The 23946-nt window shown below is 49.2% G+C and overlaps 1 protein-coding gene and 1 long non-coding RNA gene across 3 annotated transcripts in view; one reads left to right on the forward strand and one right to left on the reverse strand.

The window, feature by feature from the left end:
• Positions 1-2839, forward strand: part of slc6a17 (solute carrier family 6 member 17) — a 39268-nt gene extending 36429 nt beyond the window's left edge. Inside the window, exons 11-12 of the mRNA XM_064299969.1 lie at positions 437-599; positions 1883-2839. Of these exons, the coding sequence (XP_064156039.1) occupies positions 437-599; positions 1883-2254 (535 nt within the window). The 3' untranslated portion in view covers positions 2255-2839. The remainder of the gene's footprint in view (positions 1-436; positions 600-1882) is intronic.
• LOC135234892 (uncharacterized) overlaps positions 1-23946 on the reverse strand; it is a 56045-nt gene that overhangs the window by 7716 nt on the left and 24383 nt on the right. For both annotated transcript variants that reach the window (XR_010324232.1, XR_010324233.1), the window contains exon 2: positions 14607-14787. This is a non-coding gene — a long non-coding RNA (uncharacterized LOC135234892). The remainder of the gene's footprint in view (positions 1-14606; positions 14788-23946) is intronic.

A 23946-nucleotide genomic window follows, 5' to 3' on the forward strand; every position in this document is an offset into this window, starting at 1 on the left:
GAGGCCTATGAATAGACTCAAGCACAGACCAATGTACAGACACACCAGAGGCCTATGAATAGGCTCTAGCACAGACCAATGTACAGACGCACCCGAGGCCTACTTTATGGACTCCAGACACAGACCAATGTACAGACAAACAGAGCAGACCTGTGAATCCCATGTACAGACGCGTAACACAGACCCATGCGAACCTAAAGCACAGAGAAACAACAGACACACAGTACAGACCAGTCCCATGGACAGACACCCATACACCTCAGAGTGTATTCTTTTGTAAAACGATTCGCTCACGTGATGTTATTTCATGGCACGCGATTGGCCCAGACGTACACTAACCGCCAGGTTACCGCTGGAGGAAGCGGTCTGTACTGAGAGGCAGTTTTGAGGGGCGCGGTCGGGCTGACGGAACCTTCCGGGGCGTCGCTCTCTGCAGGTTCATGCAGGACCTGGAGGACATGCTGGGCTTCCGGCCGTACCGCTTCTACTTCTACATGTGGAAGTACGTGTCTCCGCTGTGCCTGCTCGTGCTCATCGGCGCCACCGTCATCGAGATGGCCATCAGCCCGCCGGGCTACAACGCCTGGGTGCAGGACCTGGTCAGTGTGCGCCCTTCATCGTCCCTGAGTAGGACTGCCAGACGCCCCCTTCGCTGAGTGTGTATACAGGTCCCGTTAGTGGTCCCGACCATGTAATGTCTGGTCTGAGTAATTAATAGATGAAATTTGGCGGTTGGTCTGTAGTGACTTTACGTGTCGACGACTCCCCGGTCCCTTAGAAAGACCCCCCTGGTCGGTTCGGAGGGGGACCTCTCCCTGGTCCGACAGCGCGCATTCGCGATGCACTTCCATTGGTGCGTGTTTTCCCGTTTTGCTAAATTCTAAATCTGGCAACCCTACTGAGGAGACATACAGTATACATGCAGTGCTAATGCCTCTTCCTATCACAAAGTAATCAACTGACAAGACGGTATTAGCTGTAATTATGCACATGAACCGTAGGAAATCTATCTCAATCTCAAGTTGTAGGCCTGACATAATATAGTCGTTTTACACAGTTCATTTTATTCATGTATTTGGAATAGAAGCTGCAATGTTAGCAGGAACCAGCAGATGTCAGAGTAGTCCTGGTAATAGCATTTGACCTTTTCGGCTGTTCTCACCGAACAAATTTAGATTACCTTGACCTTGAGGTATGAATCAGTTTTTTTTCAGGATTTTTGGTTTTGAATTGTGACTTACACAAAAGGGACATTAGTAAAAATAAGAAATTATCTGTATTCACTAACACTGCTAGTATGATTGTGTGGTGTACAATAACAATAACTGATGGTGAAATTAGCCTTTATCCAATCAATCCCCCCGACCTATTCTGGTCTATCAGGAAAAAGATGAGCCTTACTTCTTCATTTCAGCTAAATTCCTGTTGTTAGACAGTTTAAGAAATGACAAATATCATAATTAGTATTTTACATCCGTGCTAAATGTGCTGTTATCCCAGATCAGGGGGCTGTTTCATGGAGCAGGATTACGGAGTTCTCTGTAAAATTGAGTAAAACCCGGAACTACTGTTTTTACTTCAGTCCATGTTCCAGATTTATGAGGGTTCCAGGTTTTACTCAGCACAGTTATCCAGCTAACTCCATAATCCTGCTTTGTGAAACAGGGACCAGGTCACTCTTAAAATGATTAAAATTTTATATCCGTGCCAAATTTGTTGTTATCCCACATCAGGTCTCTCTTGTAAAATAGGTAATGTTATGAGCTAACCTGGCTAAACGGTGAAATACATCGGACTCCACATGCCATTAGCTTATTGCAGTATTAAAAACGCGTGAACATAAATGAGGAAGGGTTGGTAGAGCGCTGTTTTGGGTCTCCAGGGTGCGGAGCAGTTCAAGAGCTACCCGCCGTGGGCGCTGGCCATGTGCTTCGCCCTCATCATCGTGGCCATGCTGCCCCTGCCCATCGTCTTCATCGCCCGCCAGTTCAACCTGATGTCGGACGGCTCCAACAAGCTGTCGGTGTCCTACCGGAAGGGCTGCATGATGAAGGACATGTCCAACCTGGAGGAGCACGACGAGACGCGCTTCATCCTGAGCAAGAACCCCAGCGAGACGCCCTCCCCCATGCCCACCCACCGGTCCTACCTGGGCCCCGGGAGCACCTCCCCCCTGGAGCCCGCAAACCTCGCCCCCACCGGCCGCTACGGCACCGGCTACCAGAACGCCACCACGCCAGAGTCCGAGCTATGATCCCGACCCCGCCCTGACCCTGCCCCAGCCCCGTCCCCTTCAGGCAGGATGACACGCCCCTTCCTCAAACCAGAGAGTTCAGCCAGGGCGTGCTGAGGAACGCCCCCATCTCACTCCCTACCCTCAGAGCCCTCATCCAGCACCCCCCAATCTGCCAAAACCCCCCCCCCCCCCCCCCGCCGCGCACCCACCTCAGAATAAAGCTGCCTGTGGGACCCGGAGCCTGGTCTGTGTGGCTCCAATCAGAGTCCAGTCTGTTACTGAGCCCCCAGCTGCCAGCTCTCAGTCTCTGCTGGCCCATAGCACAGCTCCAGCATTCCCATTATAGCACAGCTCCAGCATTCCCATTATAGCACAGCTCCAGCATTCCCGTTATAGCACAGCTCCAGCATTCCCATTATAGCACAGCTCCAGCATTCCCATTATAGCACAGCTCCAGCATTCCCGTTATAGCACAGCTCCAGCGTTCCCATTATAGCACAGCTCAAGCATTCCCGTTATAGCACAGCTCCAGCATTCCCGTTATAGCACAGCTCCAGCATTCCCATTATAGCACAGCTCCAGCATTCCTGTTATAGCACAGCTCCAGCGTCATTCACAGCTCACATTCTTATAGCACAGCTCCAGCATTCCTGTTATAGCACAGCTCCAGCATTCCCGTTATAGCACAGCTCCAGCATTCCCGTTATAGCACAGCTCCAGCATTCCCATTATAGCACAGCTCCAGCATTCCCTTCATAGCACAGTTCTAGCAGTCCCATTATAGCACAACTTCGGCGTTCCTGTTATAGCACAGCTCCAGCATTCCCGTTATAGCACAGCTCCAGCATTCCCGTTATAGCACAGCTCCAGCATTCCCATTATAGCACAGCTTCGGCGTTCCTGTCCTGACAGTTCCAGAATTCCCATTCTGGCATTCCTGCACAACCACGGCATTCCTGTTTTGGCACAGCTCTGATGTTCCCTTTCCAGGGCAGCTCTAGGCCAGTACAGTTTATGGAGTTGGAAACATTGCCATACTGAACACAGCACCCACAAACACTGAGCCGCACTGAACACTGCATCCACAAACACTGAGCCGTACTGAATACTACACCAACAAACACTGAGCCCTACTGAACACTGGACCCACAAACACTGAGCCTTACTGAACACTGCACCCACAAACTCTGAGCCACACAGAACACTGCAACCACAAACACTGAGCCGCACTGAATACTGCACCCACAAACACTGAGCCTTACTGAACACTGCATCCACAAAAACCAAACCTTACTGAACACTGCATCCACAAACACTGAGCCGCACTGAACACTGCACCCACAAACACTGAGCCCTACCAAACACTGCACCCACAAACACTGAGCTGTACTGAACACACTGCACCCACAAACTCTGAGCCACACAGAACACTGCAACCACAAACACTGAGCTGTACTGAACACTGCCCCCACGAACACTGAGCCGTACTGAACACTGCGCCCACAAACACTGAGCCGTATGTATTTCTGCAGTAAGGATGGCTTAATGTGAAGGTGAGAGAATAGAGGAAAGGAATAAAGAATTCTTACTCTGCTTTCCAAACAATAATGCTGTAAAATGTCATCAGAATGTGCATTAATACATATATGATACTTCCAAAAATACCTTAGCACTAGCAGAGTAAGAAAAAGGTTATCTACCATTATCACAGAACTGTTGTTGATATAATAGTACAGTATAAGAGAATATCCTACTTTATTTCCCCAAGGGGGAATTCTTCAGAAAGTGCACAATCTAGAGAAACAGCACATGTTGTAATAAGGTGAGTAATAAGTCATTGTTGTGATTCGCTTTCTACTGCTGGGTGAAGTTGCGTTGTAGATGAGTTGTGATTCTTTGCAGTGCTATATTCACCTCTGTAGATCTGGTCCTCTGTTTGTTAAGCACGAATGTCCCTTCACCTCCTCAGACACAGATGCACAGATACATACTGGATCGCTTCTGTTGTGACAGGCTGCAGTCAGCTGTGTTTAACACACGTTTTGTAGTTAATTTAAATTCTCAGAGAAAACTCCTTTAGGCTCTCGCCTGCCCCCACCCCTCCGGTGGGGGAGAATCGGTCTTCTGTGGGCAGTGGAAAATTTCGGCTGCTCCCCTGAAGGTTATTGTTGTTGGGATTGGCGACTGCAGCAGGGTTGTGTTCGGTTAGGGACCGGGTAAAGCACAGATGCACTCAGACTTGTGTGGGACGTTAGGCCCCGACTGCGAACAGCAGGGTTGTGTTCGGTTAGGGACCGCGGTAAAGACCACACCAGACTGCGGTATTGGAGACTGCAGCACGGTTGTGTTCGGTTAGGGACCGTGGTAAAGACCACACCAGACTGTGGGATTGGTGACTGCAGCATGGTTGTGTTAGGTTAGGGACCGCGGTAAAGACTGCACCAGACTGCACGCGTGAGGGTCTGGCGTGCACTGCCGGGATTGGAGATTGCACGTTGGGTAGAGGGGATCTCAAAGGCCCGTCTCTGAAAGAGCTCATTTTAACCTGCGTATGGCAGGGCTACACAGGGACTGTATGCACAGTGTAACATCAGATTCATACAGTTATATAAGCTGTGTTCACCTGCACATGCCAAGTGATAATCATAGAAGCTAGCACACTTGTTATAGGAGAAATGTAGTTGTTTAGGTAGCATAGCTTCAGTATTATGTATAAGGCCGTTGTGAGGTGGATGCATTTTGTTAAAACACACGTCTAGTCAGGCCTGTATTCATTAAGCTTTAGAAGAGGACGGAGGGTTTATTATGAGTCTGTCAGCAGCACAGAGCAGAACAGCTGAGCAACTGGCCTGCTGGCTGGGAACTGTGTGTCTGTGCTGCATGCGTGTCTGTGCTGCGTGCATGTCTGTGCTGCATATCGGGGCTGCACTTGGTGAGCTGTGTGTCTGTACTGCACTTGGTGAGCTGTGTGTCTGTGCTGTGTGTCTGTACTGCACTTGGTGAGCTGTGTGTCGTGTCTGTACTGCACTTGGTGAGCTGTGTGTCTGTACTGCACTTGGTGAGTTGCGTCTGTGCTGTGTGTCTGTACTGCACTTGCTGAGTTGTGTTTCTGTGCTGTATTATGTTTATGCTGCACTGTGTTAGTGCTGCGCATCTGTGCCTCACTGTCTGTTCTGCACTGTGTCTGTGCCGATTGTCTGTGCCTCACTGTGTCTGTGTCTCACTGTGTCTGTGCTGCTCTGTGTCTGTGATGTCCTGTGTCTGTGCCTCACTGTCTGTTCTGCTCTGTGTCTGTGCCTCATTGTGTCTGTGCTGCACTGTGTTTGTGCTGATTGTCTGTGCCTCATTGTGTCTGTGTCTGTGCTGCGCTCCTGAGTCTGTGCAGCGCTGCCAGTATTATAAATAGCTCAGACTCTCCCAGGGGAGGCTGTGTGTCAGAGACACTGAGGCAGGCTGCTAATGAAGCTGCCCTGGCAGCACAGAGCCTGTGAGACGCGCTGTCACACCGTCAGCTTACAAATGCTGCAGCAACGCTCAGAGAACACCTTACAAACGCTCAGAGAACACCTTACAAACGCTCAGAGAACACCTTACAAACACTGCATCAACGCTCAGAGAACACCTTACAACGCTGCATCAACGCTCAGAGAACACCTTACAAACGCTCAGAGAACACCTTACAAACACTGCATCAACGCTCAGAGAACACCTTACAAACGCTGCATCAACGCTCAGAGAACACCTTACAAACGCTCAGAGAACATCTTACAAACGCTGCATCCACACCCTGAGAACACTTTACAAACCCTGCATTAACACTTAGAGAACACCTTACAAACGCTCAGAGAACACCTTACAAACGCTGCATCAACACTCAGAGAACACCTTACAAACGCTCAGAGAACACCTTACAAACGCTACATCAACACTCTGAGAACACTTTACAAACACTACATCAACATTGGGAGAACAACATTACACTGCTTAGTTCATAGGGATCACAAGGTTGGAAGATTAAAAAATTAATGTGCAGTTTTTAATCGTTTGGAAGTGGAAGTTTTTGAAAATGAAATATTAGATGAATCATGCAGTGAAATATTATGACCACCAAGTGTTACTACGCAGAACAAATAGAAAATACACTGAGCTGAAACATGGGGAGAATCCAGTATGTTCTGTGGCCTGATGCCTCCAGTGGCCTTCAGAAAGGACGCCAGAATCCAGTAAAGAGATAGCAGAGCACTTCTTATGTAAAGGAGGTGAAGTGGTGCACTTTTTATGTAAAGCACAGGCTTGTGTTGAACTACAGTCAAGCACAGCTAACCTACGCATGGTCTTATTGGCCTGTAGGGGCGATTTGTGTTGTGTTGGTAGTCATGGTCATGGACTGATAGTTAAGAGGACCAGGTTGTGCACTTCACCATGGGTAGAGGCTCTGGACCTACACCGTGCAAGGCACAGACTGAGTTATCCACTGTGCCGACGCCTAACAGCTGCAGCTGTGTCACACCTCCCTAGTTCCCCATGAAACACTGCCCCCTAGTGTCAGACCAGCTAATTTCCTGGTGTTGCTGTAGTTTGACAGGAGACTTCTGCTTTATTGGGGAACACACTGCCTTAGAGTCATCCCTATCGGCAGCCATTTTAGAGGACACTACAGAGAGCACGCAATTCTGAGCGAGAAAAGCAGAGGCACAATGTCAGATGATAGCACAACCTGGAAAAAGTCGAAACATTTGTGTGACTTTAATTTAATGTGATAACTAGCGGAAGAACTACATACAGTATATATATTTACACATATACCCTCATCATTCAGCCTGATGTCAGACAGATATAACTCAGAGCACAAGGAATGCATGAGATATTGATGTTATCTCATTCCATGTCTCAAACGTGCATTGCTTTAAAGGCGGAAAATGGGAAGGGGAGGCGCTCGTGTAGAATGCTCCTCACCGTTTTCAAGTGCGCCCTGTAAATTGCTCCGAGCTGGCCGTGTTGGCGCAGGTCAGGACAGCACACTTAACCTTCATGGGTTTTTAATGCAGCCAGATGCCCACAAGAGATGAGGTCATAAAATTAGACCAGCAGAAGACCGTAAAGCCCTTCAGCAGAGATTAATGAGGGGCGGGAGGGTCCGTACATCCCGCATGAAGGAATCTGTGGAGTCGTGTCCGCCGTGTCCGCCCAGCCGATAGGCGTACTCGGTTCGTTTCTCGCTCATCGTTTACGCTCAACCCAAAGCATCTCGGACAATCGAAACGGGGAGCAGGAAGTGACACCTCTCTCCCTACTCGCCTCCTGGGGTGTGTCCCAATACTCGAAAAATGCATCCCCCTTTCCTCCACTACCACCTCATCTCCTCCTCTCCACTCCCCCACTACCTCCTCCCCTCCTTCCCTCCTTTCCTCCACTACCACCTCATCTCCTCCTCTCCACTCCCCCACTACCACCTCATCTCCTCCTCTCCACTCCCCTCCTCCCCTCCGCTCCTCCACTACCACCTCCCCTCCTCCCCTCCTTTCCTCCACTACCACCTGCCCTTCTCTCCTCCTTTCCTCCATTACCACCTCCCGTCCTCCCCTCCTTTCCTCCATTACCACCTCATCTCCTCCCCTCCTTTCCTCCACTACCACCGCATCTCCTCCCCTCCTTTCCCCCACTACCACCGTCCCCCTTCCCCTCCTTTCCCCCACTACCACCGCATCTCCTCCCTCCTTTCCCCCACTACCACCTCTTCTCCTCCCCTCCTTTCCTCCACTCCTCCAATACCAATCGTCTCCTCCCCTCCTTTCCTCCACTACCACCTCATCTCCTCTGTCCCCTGGAAACCCATCTTTCTGTCCTCCCTCCCTCCAGTGTCCCAAAATCGTAGGAGACGAGCGAAGCGCACTGAACTGTGTTGGTGATGTGACTTCAAACTCGTCTGTTCCCCTCCTTTCCTCCATACTTCTGGTTAGGAGATGAGTGGTAGTGGGGGAGTGGAGGAAAGGAGGAGAGGAGATGGTATATGGGAGGGAAGGAGAGAGGAGATGAGTGGTAATGGGGGAGTGGAGGAAAGGAGGAGAGGAGATGAGTGGTAGTGGGGGAGTGGAGGAAAGGAGGAGAGGAGATGAGTGGTAGCGGGGGAGTGGAGGAGAGGAGATGATTGGTATTGGGGGAGTGGGGGAAAGGAGGGGAGGAGTGAAAAGTAATGGGACGCACTCCTGGAGGTATAAAGCAGGCGTTTGAATAGGTAGCGCTCCCCTCCTCTCTGTCTCCACCTCTTCTCCTTTCCACACTATAGCTGGACAGCAGGAGGTGTGTCATTCCCACTATCAGTCACATATGTGAACCAATCAGAGCTCCTGGGTCTCTGCTCCCCTTGGGTAGGTCTTGCCCTATTAAAATAAGTGAATTCGATTTTTGGTTGACTATTTTTTTAAAGTACAGTAATGTCTTATTTATTTTTTTAATTGTGATGCTAGAAGCCATAGTATTAGTGTCAAAATAAATCAATATATTTATATTACTTGTATATTGAATCTGTATATGTCTGTGTACATTGTTAACTTCACAATGAAGGCGATCTATAAAAGTGTCAATCAAGGTGAATATATTTCATCCTTCACGTTGTATATATGATCATTGTATATTTGGAAATATAACTTTTGTAGGCGTTGTCTCTTTCTGTCTTGATGTAAGTTTGGGTGGATATTTCGGGACAGGTTTGTGACCTTTCGGTGTTCTCCTCCTTTGATGTTGCCTGTTCTTTTTTTCGTTCTCGCCCCCGTCGCGACGCACCAGCGACCAGGGATCGCTCTGACGAGAGTCCCGCGCTCGACATTCTTTTCCCCTCTAAACCCGAACGTGCGCCTTTTCAGAATTAGCTTTTTCGGCAGCCCTCGATGGCTCCTGTGTCTTGCGGTGTGTTTTTAGGTTTGGTGTTTGTGCCCCTGCCGTGGTGGTGCGGGCCTGACAGTGTTCCCTGGAGCTCCGAGGCCGCACCCCACGCTCCGCTCGCTGAAACACTCCGAACGTCAGTACGAAACCGCCGCGTTCACGCGGTCGGCCATTTTGTCCGAGCGCTAACAATGAGGATGTGACTACTGAGCTGTACATGATCATTTTGGTACAATAACATCCAACTGTTTGCCTGAGCAATCATTTTGTCTTTAAATTACACTTAAAAAAAAAATTGAAAAAGAAATGGAGGAAAAGGTAAAATAGCTTGTACATAATATTATATAAATGTTGTAATGCTGCCGACTGGAAGTGAAATTTTCCGTGGGTGAAATTACTGTTGACTGTGAATGTATCTGCACTTTTTGTTACCCTCCTCAAGGTGTTTTTGTAAATCCTGCTGCTCACTGCCCCCCATTGCCCCAGATACCCCGCCCCACCCCACCCCGCCCCGCCCCGCCCCGCCCCGCCCCGCTCCGCTATGATAGCCGGACCCGCACCTGATACTGTATCTGTCCCTGTAGAAAGCAATATTTCGGCAGTATCAGCTGGTCCCAGTCAAGGTTCAGCTCTTCAGAGCTGGCCGGGAAGCTGCATAGAGGTCCACTGCACTCTTTCGTCTGTTGTGGCGTGTTTGCGTGCGCGTGTGCGCGTGCGTGTTTGTACGCGCGTGTGTTTGTACACGTGCGTCTTTCTCTCGCTTATTATCAGTACAGTAGTGTTGCGCTTCGCCGAGCACAGGTAACCGGTGGCAACCCGCCATTCCAATCGACGTACACCCGGAGCTCTCTCTCTCTCTCTCTCCACAGCTGAAGATACAAGTATTCCGTTGTATGTGTCAAGGCGATTGTACGATATCCAAACTGTGTGGAGAACATCAGAACAATGAGTCATGGATATCTCCAAAAACATCAATAAAGACCGTATGATATTGTTGTTCTTACTTCTGTTTCACGTCTCTTCATTTCTGTTATCATTTTTGCCTCTTTGCCTTCTTTTTTGATGCCAAATTATGTGCATTGGTCATAATCCTTTTGACTTTGTGTACCTCAAATCACTCCTCATCAGATATAACCAAGGCCTTTTTGTTCATAAAATTAGGAAAATTTAACTAACTATTGCTTTTCTTATCACTGGCAGCCAACTGAAACCAAAAGAAATAGAGGCGAAGGAATTAATAGGAAAATTGGAAAGTGTTTAGACTTATCACTTGTAGAATGTGTTGCTCAAAGTCCAGGACCAAAATAGCGAAGGCTTGTGGAGCATTTCACAGAGCTAAATATGGAATCTCCAGAGCACAGAGCACTAATAAAGTGAAAGATGAGAAAAGCCCCAAACTGGTTAAATGTGCCAGGAAGTGATTTATTGACAAACAAAACTGTGCAAAGGTGCAAATGGGAGCAGGAAGAAAGACTTGTGCCATTTCATTCAACGCTCCCCTGAGAGGGAACTATGTGTGGAGCCACACCCCACAGCCACCCGCCTGTACTTGCACTTACTTATTGCCTAGGAAGTGTCCGACCCTGCGATCTAGTCGTCGTGTGAAGTGCCCGGGCCCCGGCGACAGCCGTCACCGTCTGAAACGTCTGCTCAACTTTTCCTTCGCTTGCGACCGCTCTGCACTTCCGCACCTTTGCCCAGTTCGGGAAACGCTGTGTCGATGGCGGTTCTTTTTTCAGGCCCACGCGCGGTGCGGTTTGATTGAACAGACCCCTCGCTGTCTTTATGCGCGTTATTGCAGCTGTCATTCACGGCGCAGAACAGAGGGGCCGGAGCGCTTAGCCGTTCTCTCAGAGAGCGCTAGGGCACAGCGGGGCTTGTGTGTGCGCACACTGAGGGATATCTCTTCCTGTCAGTCCCACACTACTTCCTGTCAGTCGCACACTGTTCTCTGGTTGTTTCTGTGCTGGGGCCCTGCCCTGTCAGTCAGAGTCCACTGAGTGACTGCACATTTATGTCCCCTCTTCTGCAAGACAGAATGAGCTGCACCGCACGGGCATCAGGAAGAAAGCATGCTGGGAAATATCGGCTCTGACAGTCCCTGCCTGGGCGTGTCCCCGTATTCTCGGTTACCCCGGTTACGTGTCCCTGCCACAGCACGATAAGTCGCATTTGCTTGGCATTGTAGGTTTTTTTATTTCAGAATAATAATTTGGTGCACATGCTTCCTAACAAGAAGGAACCAGAACGCCTTGCATACATTCTCGGAATTATTTTAACTACACAATGCATCTGGCGTGATAAGTGAACAGCGTTACTTAGTAAACAATGAGCCCGAGTCCTATTCAGACATCACACATCCTGGGGCTCAGGATTGATCACCAACATCCCACAGCTCCTCCTCCTCAGTGGTCTAATGACAGCGGCTGAGGTGGGAGGAAAGTGCTCATGGGTAAAGTAGACATTATGATGCGCATCGCTCAAAAAGCACCCCGCCTCCCTGCTGGTGACCCCCTCACCTCTGCCCAGCCCACACGGGACCTGCCCTATCCCGAATCAAAAAGAATCCTTCCAATTCCCGGTGGACGCGGCAGTTGGACTCCCGTCACAGCTGACAGGAAGTGGGCTGAGCCCTTAAGTGCGGCTGACTGACCGGTGGAGGCATGCGGCAGGAAGTACCGTCCGCTGGCTTTGAGCTCGGACCAGCAGCCAGGCCGGGCCGGACGCAATTAACGCTGCTGGATCAATAAATTAACTTAGTGGAGTACTCCAGAGGACCAGGGCCTTGGGCCAAGATGTGTGCGTATGTACTGTGCATGTGTTTGAGAGTGTGTGTGAGAGAGAGAGACTGTGTGTGTGTGTGTCTGTGAGAGTGTGTGAGAGAGTGTGTGTGTGTGTCAGTGCATGTGCATTTGTGTGTGTGAGAGTGTGTGAGAGAGAGAGAGAGAGTGTGTGTGTGTGTCTGTGCATGTGTGTGTCTGTGCATGTGCATGTACATGTGTCTGAGAGTGTGTGTGTGAGAGAGAGAGTGTGTGTGTGTGTATACTGTGTGTGTGTGTGTGTGTGTGTGTGTACTGTGTGTGTGTGTATCTGTGCATGTGTGAGAGTGTGTGTGTGTGTATGCTGCATACATGGGTGTGTAGGAGTGTGTGTGGGAGTATGGGAGTGTGTGGGACTGTCTGTGCATGCGCATTTATGTGAGTTTGAGTGTGTGCTGGGGGGGGAGTGCTTGTATGCATGTGCACATGGGAGTGTCTGTGAGTGTGCGTATGTGCGTGCATTTGCATGTGTGTGTGTGTGTGTGTGTGTGTGTGTGAGGGAGAGATAACACACTTCAAGGTTCAACTAACTGGGTTGAGCACCTTCTCTCCTGTAGCAGTCAATTACTGCTGTGTTTCTAATCTCCAAAGTGAGTCACAGTAACAAAGTGAGACAAAGAGACTGGGAGTGCTGCGTTTTTCATGATGGATTTGAAAACAAATTCTGTCCTAATTTTTCCCTTCCAAAAAAAATAATCACTTTGAGCTCTCCATCTGAAGGATAGACCGATAGATCTTTTGCATGATAATTAGTATTTACTCAACAAATACGTGCAGAGCTCAGCGGGGATATATTAAGACACAACAGCTCACAGCCAGGCATCTAGGTCATCAGCACGCACTCGAGTTGGCTGTTCCAGATTACTCACCTGGCTGAGTCTGCTGTTCCAGATTACTCACCTGGCTGAGTCTGCTGTTCCAGATCACTCACCTGGCTGATTCTGTTCTGTTCCAGATCACTCACCTGTCTGATTCTGTTGTTCCAGATCACTCACCTGGCTGAGTCTTCTGTTCCAGATCACTCACCTGGCTGAGTCTGCTGTTCCAGATTACTCACCTGGCTGATTCTGTTCTGTTCCAGATTACTCACCTGGCTGAGTCTGCTGTTCCAGATTACTCACCTGGCTGATTCTGCTGTTCCAGATTACTCACCTGTCTGATTCTGTTCTGTTCCAGATTACTCACCTGTCTGATTCTGTTCTGTTCCAGATTACTCACCTGGCTGAGTCTGCTGTTCCAGATTACTCACCTGGCTGAGTCTGCTGTTCCAGATTACTCACCTGGCTGATTCTGTTCTGTTCCAGATCACTCATCTGTCTGATTCGGTTCTGTTCCAGATTACTCACCTTGCCGAGTCTGCTGTTCCAGATCACTCACCTCTCTGATTCTGTTCTGTTCCAGATTACTCACCTTGCTGAGTCTGCTGTTCCAGATTACTCACCTTGCTGAGTCTGCTGTTCCAGATTACTCACCTCTCTGATTCTGTTCTGTTCCAGATTACTCACCTGTCTGATTCTGTTCTGTTCCAGATTACTCACCTGGCTGATTCTGTTCTGTTCCAGATCACTCACCTGTCTGATTCTGTTCTGTTCCAGATCACTCACCTCTCTGATTCTGTTCTGTTCCAGATTACTCACCTGGTTGATTCTGTTCTGTTCCAGATTACTCACCTGGCTGATTCTGTTCTGTTCCAGATCACTCACCTGTCTGATTCTGTTCTGTTCCAGATTACTCACCTGGCTGAGTCTGCTGTTCCAGATTACTCACCTGGCTGATTCTGCTGTTCCAGATTACTCACCTGGCTGATTCTGTTCTGTTCCAGATCACTCACCTGTCTGATTCTGTTCTGTTCCAGATTACTCACCTGGCTGAGTCTGCTGTTCCAGATTACTCACCTGGCTGATTCTGTTCTGTTCCAGATCACTCACCTCTCTGATTCTGTTCTGTTCCAGATCACTCACCTGTCTGATTCTGTTCTGTTCCAGATTACTCACCTGGCTGAGTCTGCTGTTCCAGATTACTCACCTGGCTGATTCTGTTCTGTTCCAGATCACTCACCTCTCTGATTCTGTTCTGTTCCAGATTACTCACCTGTCTGATTCTGTTCTGTTCCAGATCACTCACCTCTCTGATTCTGTTCTGTTCCAGATTACTCACCTGGCTGAGTCTGCTGTTCCAGATTACTCACCTGGCTGAGTCTGCTGTTCCAGATCACTCACCTGGCTGAGTCTGTTCTGTTCCAGATTACTCACCTGGTTGATTCTGTTCTGTTCCAGATCACTCACCTGTCTGATTTTGTTCTGTTCCAGATTACTCACCTGGCTGAGTCTGCTGTTCCAGATTACTCACCTTGCTGAGTCTGCTGTTCCAGATTACTCACCTGGCTGAGTCTGCTGTTCCAGAATACTCACCTGGCTGAGTCTGCTGTTCCAGATCACTCACCTGGCTGAGTCTGTTCTGTTCCAGATTACTCACCTGGTTGATTCTGTTCTGTTCCAGATCACTCACCTGTCTGAGTCTGCTGTTCCAGATTACTCACCTTGCTGAGTCTGCTGTTCCAGATTACTCACCTGGCTGATTCTGTTCTGTTCCAGATTACTCACCTGGTTGATTCTGTTCTGTTCCAGATTACTCACCTGGTTGATTCTGTTCTGTTCCAGATTACTCACCTGGCTGATTCAGGTGGAATGCTGCAGGCTCAGGTGACGTGTACTAGGGACCCGCCAGTTGGGCTGTGACTTTGTAAGCAGGTTCAAGCGCTCTTGGAAAGCGATCTGACAGCACACATTTTCACTTTCGTGCCTTCTGAGATTTTGAGGGCGAGAGCCGTTTCGTCTGTTCCTCTGCAAGCTGAAAGAGAAGGAAGTCTTCAGTCGGGATAATGAGGAGCTGTTCTAACCTCAGTCAGCCCCGTTCAGTTATGACTCAGACTGAATGGCTCCAGCAGCACGTGGCCACCGCACTGGGTCCCAGCTGGACGGGGATCAAACTCCAGCCCTGGAGAGCTACACTGTACTGGTTTTCAGTGGGCTTCATTTGAAAGTAAGTAACTGGTGAAAGAGCCCAGAACACACATTGTTTCCACATACTGACACAGACAGACAGACATGCGCACACGCGTACACTCGCACTCACACACACACATACTCTCACACACACACTCACACTCACACTCACACGCACACGCACACACACACACTCTCACGCACACTCTCACACTCACACTCACACTCACACTCACACACTCACTCTCACACACACGCACACTTGCACGCACACACACACACTAATATGTGCAGCGTTCCCCAGCAGGCCAGGCCTGTGCTCCAGGCCCCTTGACTCTGGCTCTAAGTTGTGAAAGGAAAGAGAGCCGATTAGAGAGCCGGCTTCTGATTGGCTCTCATAGCGCTGACAGAGGCCTCTCATCCTGCCCTCCAAACGAAACTAAATTGTCAGAGAGAGACCCCATCGCGGACAATTTCACCCCAAATTGACACGCTCATTTTTATCAGGGGTGCCGAGTCGCCCTTGCGGTGGAAATTTAGCCGCAGAGCTTCTGCTGAAAGAGGGCGTCAGCGCCGGCCGATATCTCATCGCCGACGCAGATCGGTCCCTGAAAGACACGCAGTGACCCAGGTCAGACGGAAAGAGCCGCTATTATCTGCTGCTGACAGGAACACATCAGCGGCCTTATAAAAGCCTCGCCCCCCCCCCCCAACCCCCAACCTCCCGAAACCAAACCACCAGGGCTGCGGTCACTAGCAATAGCCCACGCATAACACAGCCATTACACTAGCACTCAGGCTAACCCACAAAACAAGCCCAGCGCCATTAGATTACAACGCAGTGCAGACCGTAAAGGGAGGGCCTGCTTAACTCACACCGCGCTAAAGAGCGTGTCTGATTGTGTGTGGCCGGGCTAAGGGCTAGCGGTGGGTTTGGCTAGCGTACCCCGCAGTGCTAGGCAACGGGACTGAGGCTAGCCGGGAAATGAAAGCACGACATCACCGCCCATCAGCACTAATACCTGCTGTAATGACACAGAGGAGAAACAGAACCTCTAGACGTTCCGGGTCAGGAGAACACCCCAAATTTCAGTTAGCAGGACAGGATTTAGAAGAAGGCTTAGAGGATTTCACAGAATTCATGGATGTTCTGTGTCCAGTGCAGGCAATGCAGCCAGGCTTGTTCTCTCTACCAGGCTAGCAGGTAATACGTTGCCACCGGTAACATCCTGCCACTCATTCTTCTGGTCCCGGGGGACCGCGTGCCCAGCCAGAGACCGAACAGCGCCCACTAGTGGCCAGCCTTCAGCACAGCCCGCGGTTCACAAGCCGACACTCAGCGGCGCATTAGCGCATAGCGTGGGCGAGGCAGCCAGGAGGAGCCTCAGCTTTATTGGGTAAACGGCCCTGCCGCTCGCTGGCGGACCACCACAGTGCAGATCTGTGACCGAAATCACAGCGCTCCCCCTCACCTGCAAAGCCAGCAACACATGCTCAAATAAAAAGAAAAAATGGAGATGTTCTGTTCTCAAAAATAGATTTTCCAAACTTCTAAAGTTCACGTTAAACTGATTTTAATTTGTACAAGTGCAGAATAAACAGGCCTGCACACTGAAGAAGGCATAATGTGTGTGCAAGATATCTATTTAGCATTTGTAAAAATATAAAAACAGAATGAATGTGAATTTTAAGAGGTTGGAAAATCCATTTTTGAGCACAAAACATAATTTTTTTCACTATTTCTTTTCTTCAGAAAGCTGGCAGGGCGATAGCAGTGCCAAGGGGGCCCAGCAGGTGCCCGCGTGTCTGCTGGGTTGCATCCGCATGGTCCTGCATCCCGAAACCCCGCCAATCAGCTCGCCAGCGGCACTCAGCGCGGTGAACGGGATTAACATCCGCGCGGCTAATTACAGGGATGGACACCGGCCGCCCGCCCCCCAGCCCGTCCCCCACCACGTCCCGCCCACCCTGTATCCCCCCCATCCAGTATCCCCCCCACCCTGTGCCCCCCCTTAAACACACACCCAGATGTTTATCAGCTCAGCTCCAGGTGCTGAAAGGCTGCTTCCTCTTTTCCCACCAGCCCCGGGACTCTTCACACTTAGAGCCTCAAAGTGCGCCTTTCCTGCCAGGAAGCGGGAGCAGGATAAAGGATGCGGTGGGGGGTGTTCCTGTTTTACCCTCTCCGCTCACTGACCCAACGGAGTGCTCTACGGGTCAGCTTCTCCCTCTCAGCTCACTGACCCAACGGAGTGCTCTACGGGTCAGCTTCTCCCTCTCAGCTCACTGACCCAACGGAGTGCTCTACGGGTCAGCTTCATCCTCTCAGCTCACTGACCCAACGGAGTGCTCCACGGGTCAGCTTCATCCTCTCAGCTCACTGACCCAACGGAGTGCTCTACGGGTCAGTTTCACCCTCTCAGCTCACTGACCCAACGGAGTGCTCTACGGGTCAGTTTCATCCTCTCAGCTCACTGACCCAACAGCGTGCTCTACGGGTCAGTTTCACCCTCTCAGCTCACTGACCCAACGGAGTGCTCTATGGGTCAGCTTCATCCTCTCAGCAGACTGACCCAACGGAGTGCTCCACAGGTCAGCTTCTCCCTCTCAGCTCACTGACCCAACGGAGTGCTCTACGGGTCAGCTTCTCCCTCTCAGCTCACTGACCCAATGGAGTGCTCTACGGGTCAGTTTCATCCTCTCAGCAGACTGACCCAACGGAGTGCTCTACGGGTCAGTTTCACCTTTTCAGCTCACTGACCCAACGGAGTGCTCTACCGGTCAGCTTCTCCCTCTCAGCTCACTGACCCAACGGAGTGCTCTACGGGTCAGCTTCATCCTCTCAGCTCACTGACCCAACGGAGTGCTCTACGGGTCAGCTTCTCCCTTTCAGCTCACTGACCCAACGGAGTGCTCTACGGGTCAGCTTCACCCTCTCAGCTCACTGACCCAACGGAGTGCTCTACGGGTCAGCTTCATCCTCTCAGCAGACTGACCCAACGGAGTGCTCTACGGGTCAGTTTCACCCTTTCAGCTCACTGACCCAACGGAGTGCTCTACGGGTCAGCTTCTCCCTTTCAGCTCACTGACCCAACGGAGTTCTCTACGGGTCAGATTCATCCTCTCAGCGCAGTGACCCAGCAGTGTGCTCTATGGGTCAGTTTCATAGTTTGAGCTCAATGACCCAACGGAGTCCTCTACGGGTCAGCCCGTCAGGGTGCGGCGGTAATTCTGACTGACCTCGCAATGTGTTCTATAGATTCAGCAATACCACTGACCCAGCTCAGTCAGTGCTCCGCGGAGTCAACAATACAACTGACTGTGGACTGCTACTACCAACCTCACAGCATCTCGACACAATAAAATATGTATTCTGTAAGAATCGATATAACACTGAACCTTGTGTATGAAATGCTATATATGGACTGAGCAGTACAACTGATGTTTAAAGCCTTGCTTGCAATTCACATCTCTAATGAGATTCTAGCACAGGAACTTACTAGAAACAGTCTTGGTTGTATGTAAACTGAGCACTAGGTACACATTAGCGGTAGGAAAATGGCAAGCATCGTTGGACTGAATGGCCTGTTCTCATCGTTGTTACGTGTTGTGTTAAGTGTTAAGTGCTATGTTATGAACCCATAGAGATCTGCCAACTCACACACAAGTAGATCTAAAAGCTCAGCTATTCCAAAGAGTGAGAGGGAACAAAGTTAAGCATTAGAGAGTCCAAACTGACATATCTTTCTTGGGGTGCTTTGTGTACAACCCGCGCCTACTGCTTGCATTCATAAACAGGCCCAATATGCAGTCAAATCCAGGCCACAGCCAGCGGACGTGGTTGATTTGATTGACATGATTGATTGATTTGATTGATTAGCCCTCCACACACAGTGAGAAAGCAGGGGGTACTTAATCACTCTCCATAACACAATGCTTACCGAAATGTCCCATCAGGCCTGAAATCACTCTCCATAGCACAATGTTTACTGAAACATCCCATCCGGCCTGAAATCACTCTCCATAGCACAATGTTTACTGAAACGTCCCGTCAGGCCTGAAAGCCCATAACGGCCTCATTGGCTGTAATGTGTGAGCAGGGCGGGGGGGGGCGGTGGTGAAGACAGAGTCCATTCTCCTAATGTGCCCCAGAGAGTGGCTCTACAACTCCAGAGAAATGGATCTAATGCTGGGATTGGGTCTACAGGGACGCCGGGCCTTTCCGCCACCCCCCTCCAGAGCGGAGTGATGGATGGTGTCATCACCACATCGCGGCCGGCGGAAGACCTTGCTGATTTCAGCGAGCGACCGCTCCAAAGCCAGCTTCTAAAAACGGACGGTAAACAGGAAGGGGAAGAGAGGTGCGCGCACGCCGGTAACCGCACTTCCTGCTCGGCGAGATCTGCGACAGTTCATTCACCGAAAGCAAAAGCGCACGCCAAATGGATCACAGTTTAAAAAAAGAAAGAAATGGCTTCAAAAACAGGCAAGAAAGGTCAGGATAATCTGGAACATCTGTCAGTTACTAAATGGTGAGGAGAAAAACAGCTACAAGCTGCACTCACAACACATTTCAGTTTCCTCCTGTAGCCAGGCTGCAGCTAGTTGGTTGATTATTCATTTGTCTACTTTGTGTTCTGTATGCATTTTTATTGAATTGGTTTGCACCTTTTAATAATGGAAAAAGAGGAATCCCTGATTACTCCCAAGCACTCACCTTTTTTTGCACCCGTTCTGCCACTTGTCGAGCAGGCTACGATTCTGTTCACCAAAAGCTTCTTCCAGTCATTAAAACAGTCAGCATATGCTGCAGTAAGGCTCCTACATTAAGACTCACTGCCCCTGTCTGTCCACTTTGAATTTAACAGCTTATACATATGTTTTAAAGTTGCTAAAAATGTCGACCCCATCGAGATGTATAAGAGCTGGTGACAGCTTCTGCTTGCCGGTTCCACTGTCTCCTATGGGAGCTGTTCATTGGCGCATGAAACCAGTTCACAGAGACCGCCATAGGCTGACTGAGCTGCAATACCTCCGGCAACCACTGAAGCATGCAAACTTCAGGAGGAATGTCAATAACTGGGCTCCTGGTCTACCCACGCAAAGCTACGCTCAGTGGCTTTTATATAAAGCATAAATATGAATAATTATCAGTCTAGTGGCGTCAGGAACATCACTCAGCAGAGAAGAGAATGCACAGCAGCCAGACAGAAGAAGGCTTCCTTTTTAAAGGCCTGTGGCGTGGCCGAAGTGACAAGACTGTCTTCAGAGCGGTAATCTGGCGTTGTCTGAGATGTCACCGGGATGATACACCGCCACACGGACGGCATGCTGCAATTACCACGCGGTCCTACCGGTCTGCCGCCACTTTGTTTCCATAAATCACTTTCTACCGTGCCAAACAAGTCGCTCAATTCTGGCCGTCTCGACTGCACTTCGAACCTGCGTCAAACTCTTCCCTCATTTCCTCTTCCATTATTTAAAAAAAAGGGAAACGTGAGCATTTGGAAGAGACAGGACATCACAGCTGTACACAAATGATGAAAGTTTTAGGACACCCACAATACAAACACTTATTGTTTTACAAAACAAATTATCAAAATCTTTGATTCATAAAAATAGCCACCCTTTGCAGAAATAACTGCTGAGGCTATTTGTGACATTTTTTTTTTACGATGGCAGTCATACGGTCCTGAAAGTTCACACCCAACGTTTCAAGGTCCCACAGATGTGCAGCACTTGTGGTTTGCCTATCCCTGATCTTTCTGTCCACTTCACCCAAACTACCTTAATTTTACTTCTCTTCTTGAAAAATTTGTTTACTTGTTTATTTGGCCAAATATGGCTTCTTTATGTGAAGTAAAAGATTCTTTTTAACTTTTGACTGTTTACTTCTTAACTTGTGTCATCTGAGGTCGCATGCATGTTTCCCAGCATGCACTGCTCTATGACCATACTTTTAAAACACGATCATGTTATTTGCTCCTCCACTTGACTTGCACATATAGAACCCGCCACTCTTGCAACAATAATGATATTTTTAAAGGTGTGGTTGTCACAGATATTGTACTTGCTATTTCCTGCACCTGCAACACACCTATTAGAGTTGTCACCTGTGTGTCTATGCCGGGCACCACGCTGAGAGCGGGTGTGGCTACTTCACTGAGGCAAAATATTGCTATTTTATGATCTGTGCATTCGTTAAAAAGATTATGGATGAACTGACCAATTTGCAATCAAAGAAGGGTCGTTTTAGGGTGCAGTTCCTTTTTAAGGTCCTCAGGAAGGCTGCTGTAGGTGGAGGACTCTCTGAGGACTCTCTGGGTTCTAACTTCCGACAAGGGAGGGGGGGGTGTTTTTGTTTTTTCCTGTCCAGTGAGGCAGCTCTGCCAGGACTGTTCCTCTGTAAGAGTGCACTCCACCCCCCCCCCCTCCATCGCAGGGTCTATTGTTCTCCCCCGGCCTCGGGGACCGTCCCGGGTCACACCGATCCCGGAAAGCGAACGTGTCGATGCTTCGCCCCTCACACCTCCGCGCTGGGACGCTGCCCTCCGTCACGGGACACTGCCCTCCTCCCCTCCCTCCCCTCCCCGTTGGGCACTTGGGTTCAAACTAGGCATATAGCTCGAGTAGACCGATGTCTGGCATCGAGGTTGCGTTCAACCGCCCTGGGCAGTCATGTCCTGGCAAACCCTAACCCTAACCTCTACTGCTCGCGAATGAGAGGTATTGTAGCGCTTTGGATAAGGCTATAATCACATTTACAACTCCGTGGAACCTGCACTCAGTGGCTGAGCCATCAGTGGGGCGGTACTGTGCTGCAGAGGTTAGCGTGGTTACCTCACAAGGGGGCGGTTCCGTCCCGGTTCGGATCAAGTCCCGGCTGGCCCAGACCCTCTCTGCGTGGAGTTTGCATGTTCCACCCGTGTTTGTGTGGGGTTCCTCCGGGTTCCCTCCGGGTTCCTCCTACAGTCCAAACACATGCATGTCAGGTTATGTATGCTCCTGCTAGCACCCTTGACCAAGACACCAGCCTCAGAACTGGAGCTGGTGGCTGCCTACTGCTCCTAAGTAGCTAGGATGGGACAAATTACCCCTCAGGGTCAATAAACTGTAAACTTAATAGAGCAAAACTGGGCAGAAGCACTCATAGCTGTCACCCGATACAGAAGCCAAATGGTCATTATGAGCAAAGAATACAGCCTTCAGCTACGGTGACAGTAATCCTGCATGCTATTTTAAGGGCCTGTGCGCATGTGTTGTCTGCGTGTGGTGACGACAGCACAAAAGTGAGATGCTCATTTATTTTCTTATGTATACATTTGTTGAAATATTGTCAACCAGGTTCTTGAGTGATTGTGAACCAGCTAAATCAGCTTTGAAAGCAGCAAATAGTAAAAAATAATAGTCATTTTACACATACAGTAAGAACTAATGGCCATAACTAATGGCCATTATCATTGTTTAAATTTTTTTTGAAGAATCTGAAATACATCTCTGAGAAAAGCTCACTTCAGCTGAATGACTAGCTCAGACACTACACAGAGTTTCCTGGTAAAGACAGGCAGTCAGCCTGGACGGCGTGGAGATCCATCCCAGAGGTGACAGAGGGCCCCGTCTCCATGGCAGCGCCCAGCCATTAGAGCCCCTTAAACTGACAGTGCCCACTTTCCGACCGCATGAGCGATGCACTGTCGGGTCACCAATGCAGAAGACAATCATGAAGCATTCACTGTCCAATACATCTTTCTATACACAGAACACATATGCCAGGATACAGCTGCATTTGAGGTCATCTTTAGTGAATTATTGAACAATTACACTTATTTTCTAATATTTATCATCTACGTAAAACCGTCTGTATTTTTAGAAAAGATAATGATAATTAATCTAGGGTTGCTGGCAAGGACCGGTGATAGACAAGACTGTGGTTAATTTCCTGGATTTTCTGTCTGATTAATGTTGAATGATTACGTTTTAGCGAGCCAACCCCTAACAGCACAGGACCGGGCAATGCACCCCTGGGGGGAACTGTGAACCTACTGTGGGCTCAAACAAATTAAATGTTCATTTACACCTCACCCCCCCCCACCCCACCCCCCCAGAACAAGTGACAAAGTAATGATCAGGATCAACTTCGATGAATTTAATTAGGCCTACTTGATGAACAGAACAACCGGACGTGACAGGTTCAAGAGCAACCATTAGGACAATTCATATGAGTGCAAACAACCATAGATGGTCTAGCGTGGCAATAAGGAACATTGATAATGAGCTGAATTTATATTGGAGGGCACATATCCCACAATTCACAGCAGCATTACCTCAGCGTGAAGCACCCATTTGGGCAGCACATTTCAAACACATCACAGCCGAACATTCAGCACAGATTAGCCGGAGGGTACAGGCAGGGATTTACAATGCCTGACAGATCTGGGGAGGATTAAAAGAGATGGGAGGACTCCTGGGAGAACCCTGCTCAGTCACAGTCAGCAGTCTGGGGTGCGGCTGCGATTGTCAGACGGTCACAACAAGTTATCGTGTGTATTCAGCGATGCATACCATATCTACAGATTGTCAAGCTCCTCAATTATAGGCAATGCAGAACACACACAATGTGCACTCTCCAAAAGTGCCTTCAAAAATCAATATTCATCTGAAGATTGCTCAGATATTCAGTTATATTAAAGCATTTTACAGATACAGTAAAAGCAGATGACCTTTAGACAGCAAGAGCATAAGCGAGAGAGAGAGAGATTTAAACAAGATTGTTAGCAATTGTTATGAAGACAGCCTACAAAATGGTAAAAAAAGAAAAACATCCTGAGAATAGACATGGTCATCGTTGCACACAGTTGTAGTCTCTCTCAAACACAAATGGTGTAAATTCTGAAATGTATGCACTCTACCAGCAGAACACGGACACTGCAGCTAATGTCAGCTACATATACCGCAATGTAAGGCAATGCTACAGAAAATTAGGCTCCATGAACTGGTATGCTCA

Source organism: Anguilla rostrata, chromosome 11, assembly GCF_018555375.3.
Source record: "Anguilla rostrata isolate EN2019 chromosome 11, ASM1855537v3, whole genome shotgun sequence".
NCBI classification, from domain to species: Eukaryota; Metazoa; Chordata; class Actinopteri; order Anguilliformes; family Anguillidae; genus Anguilla; species Anguilla rostrata.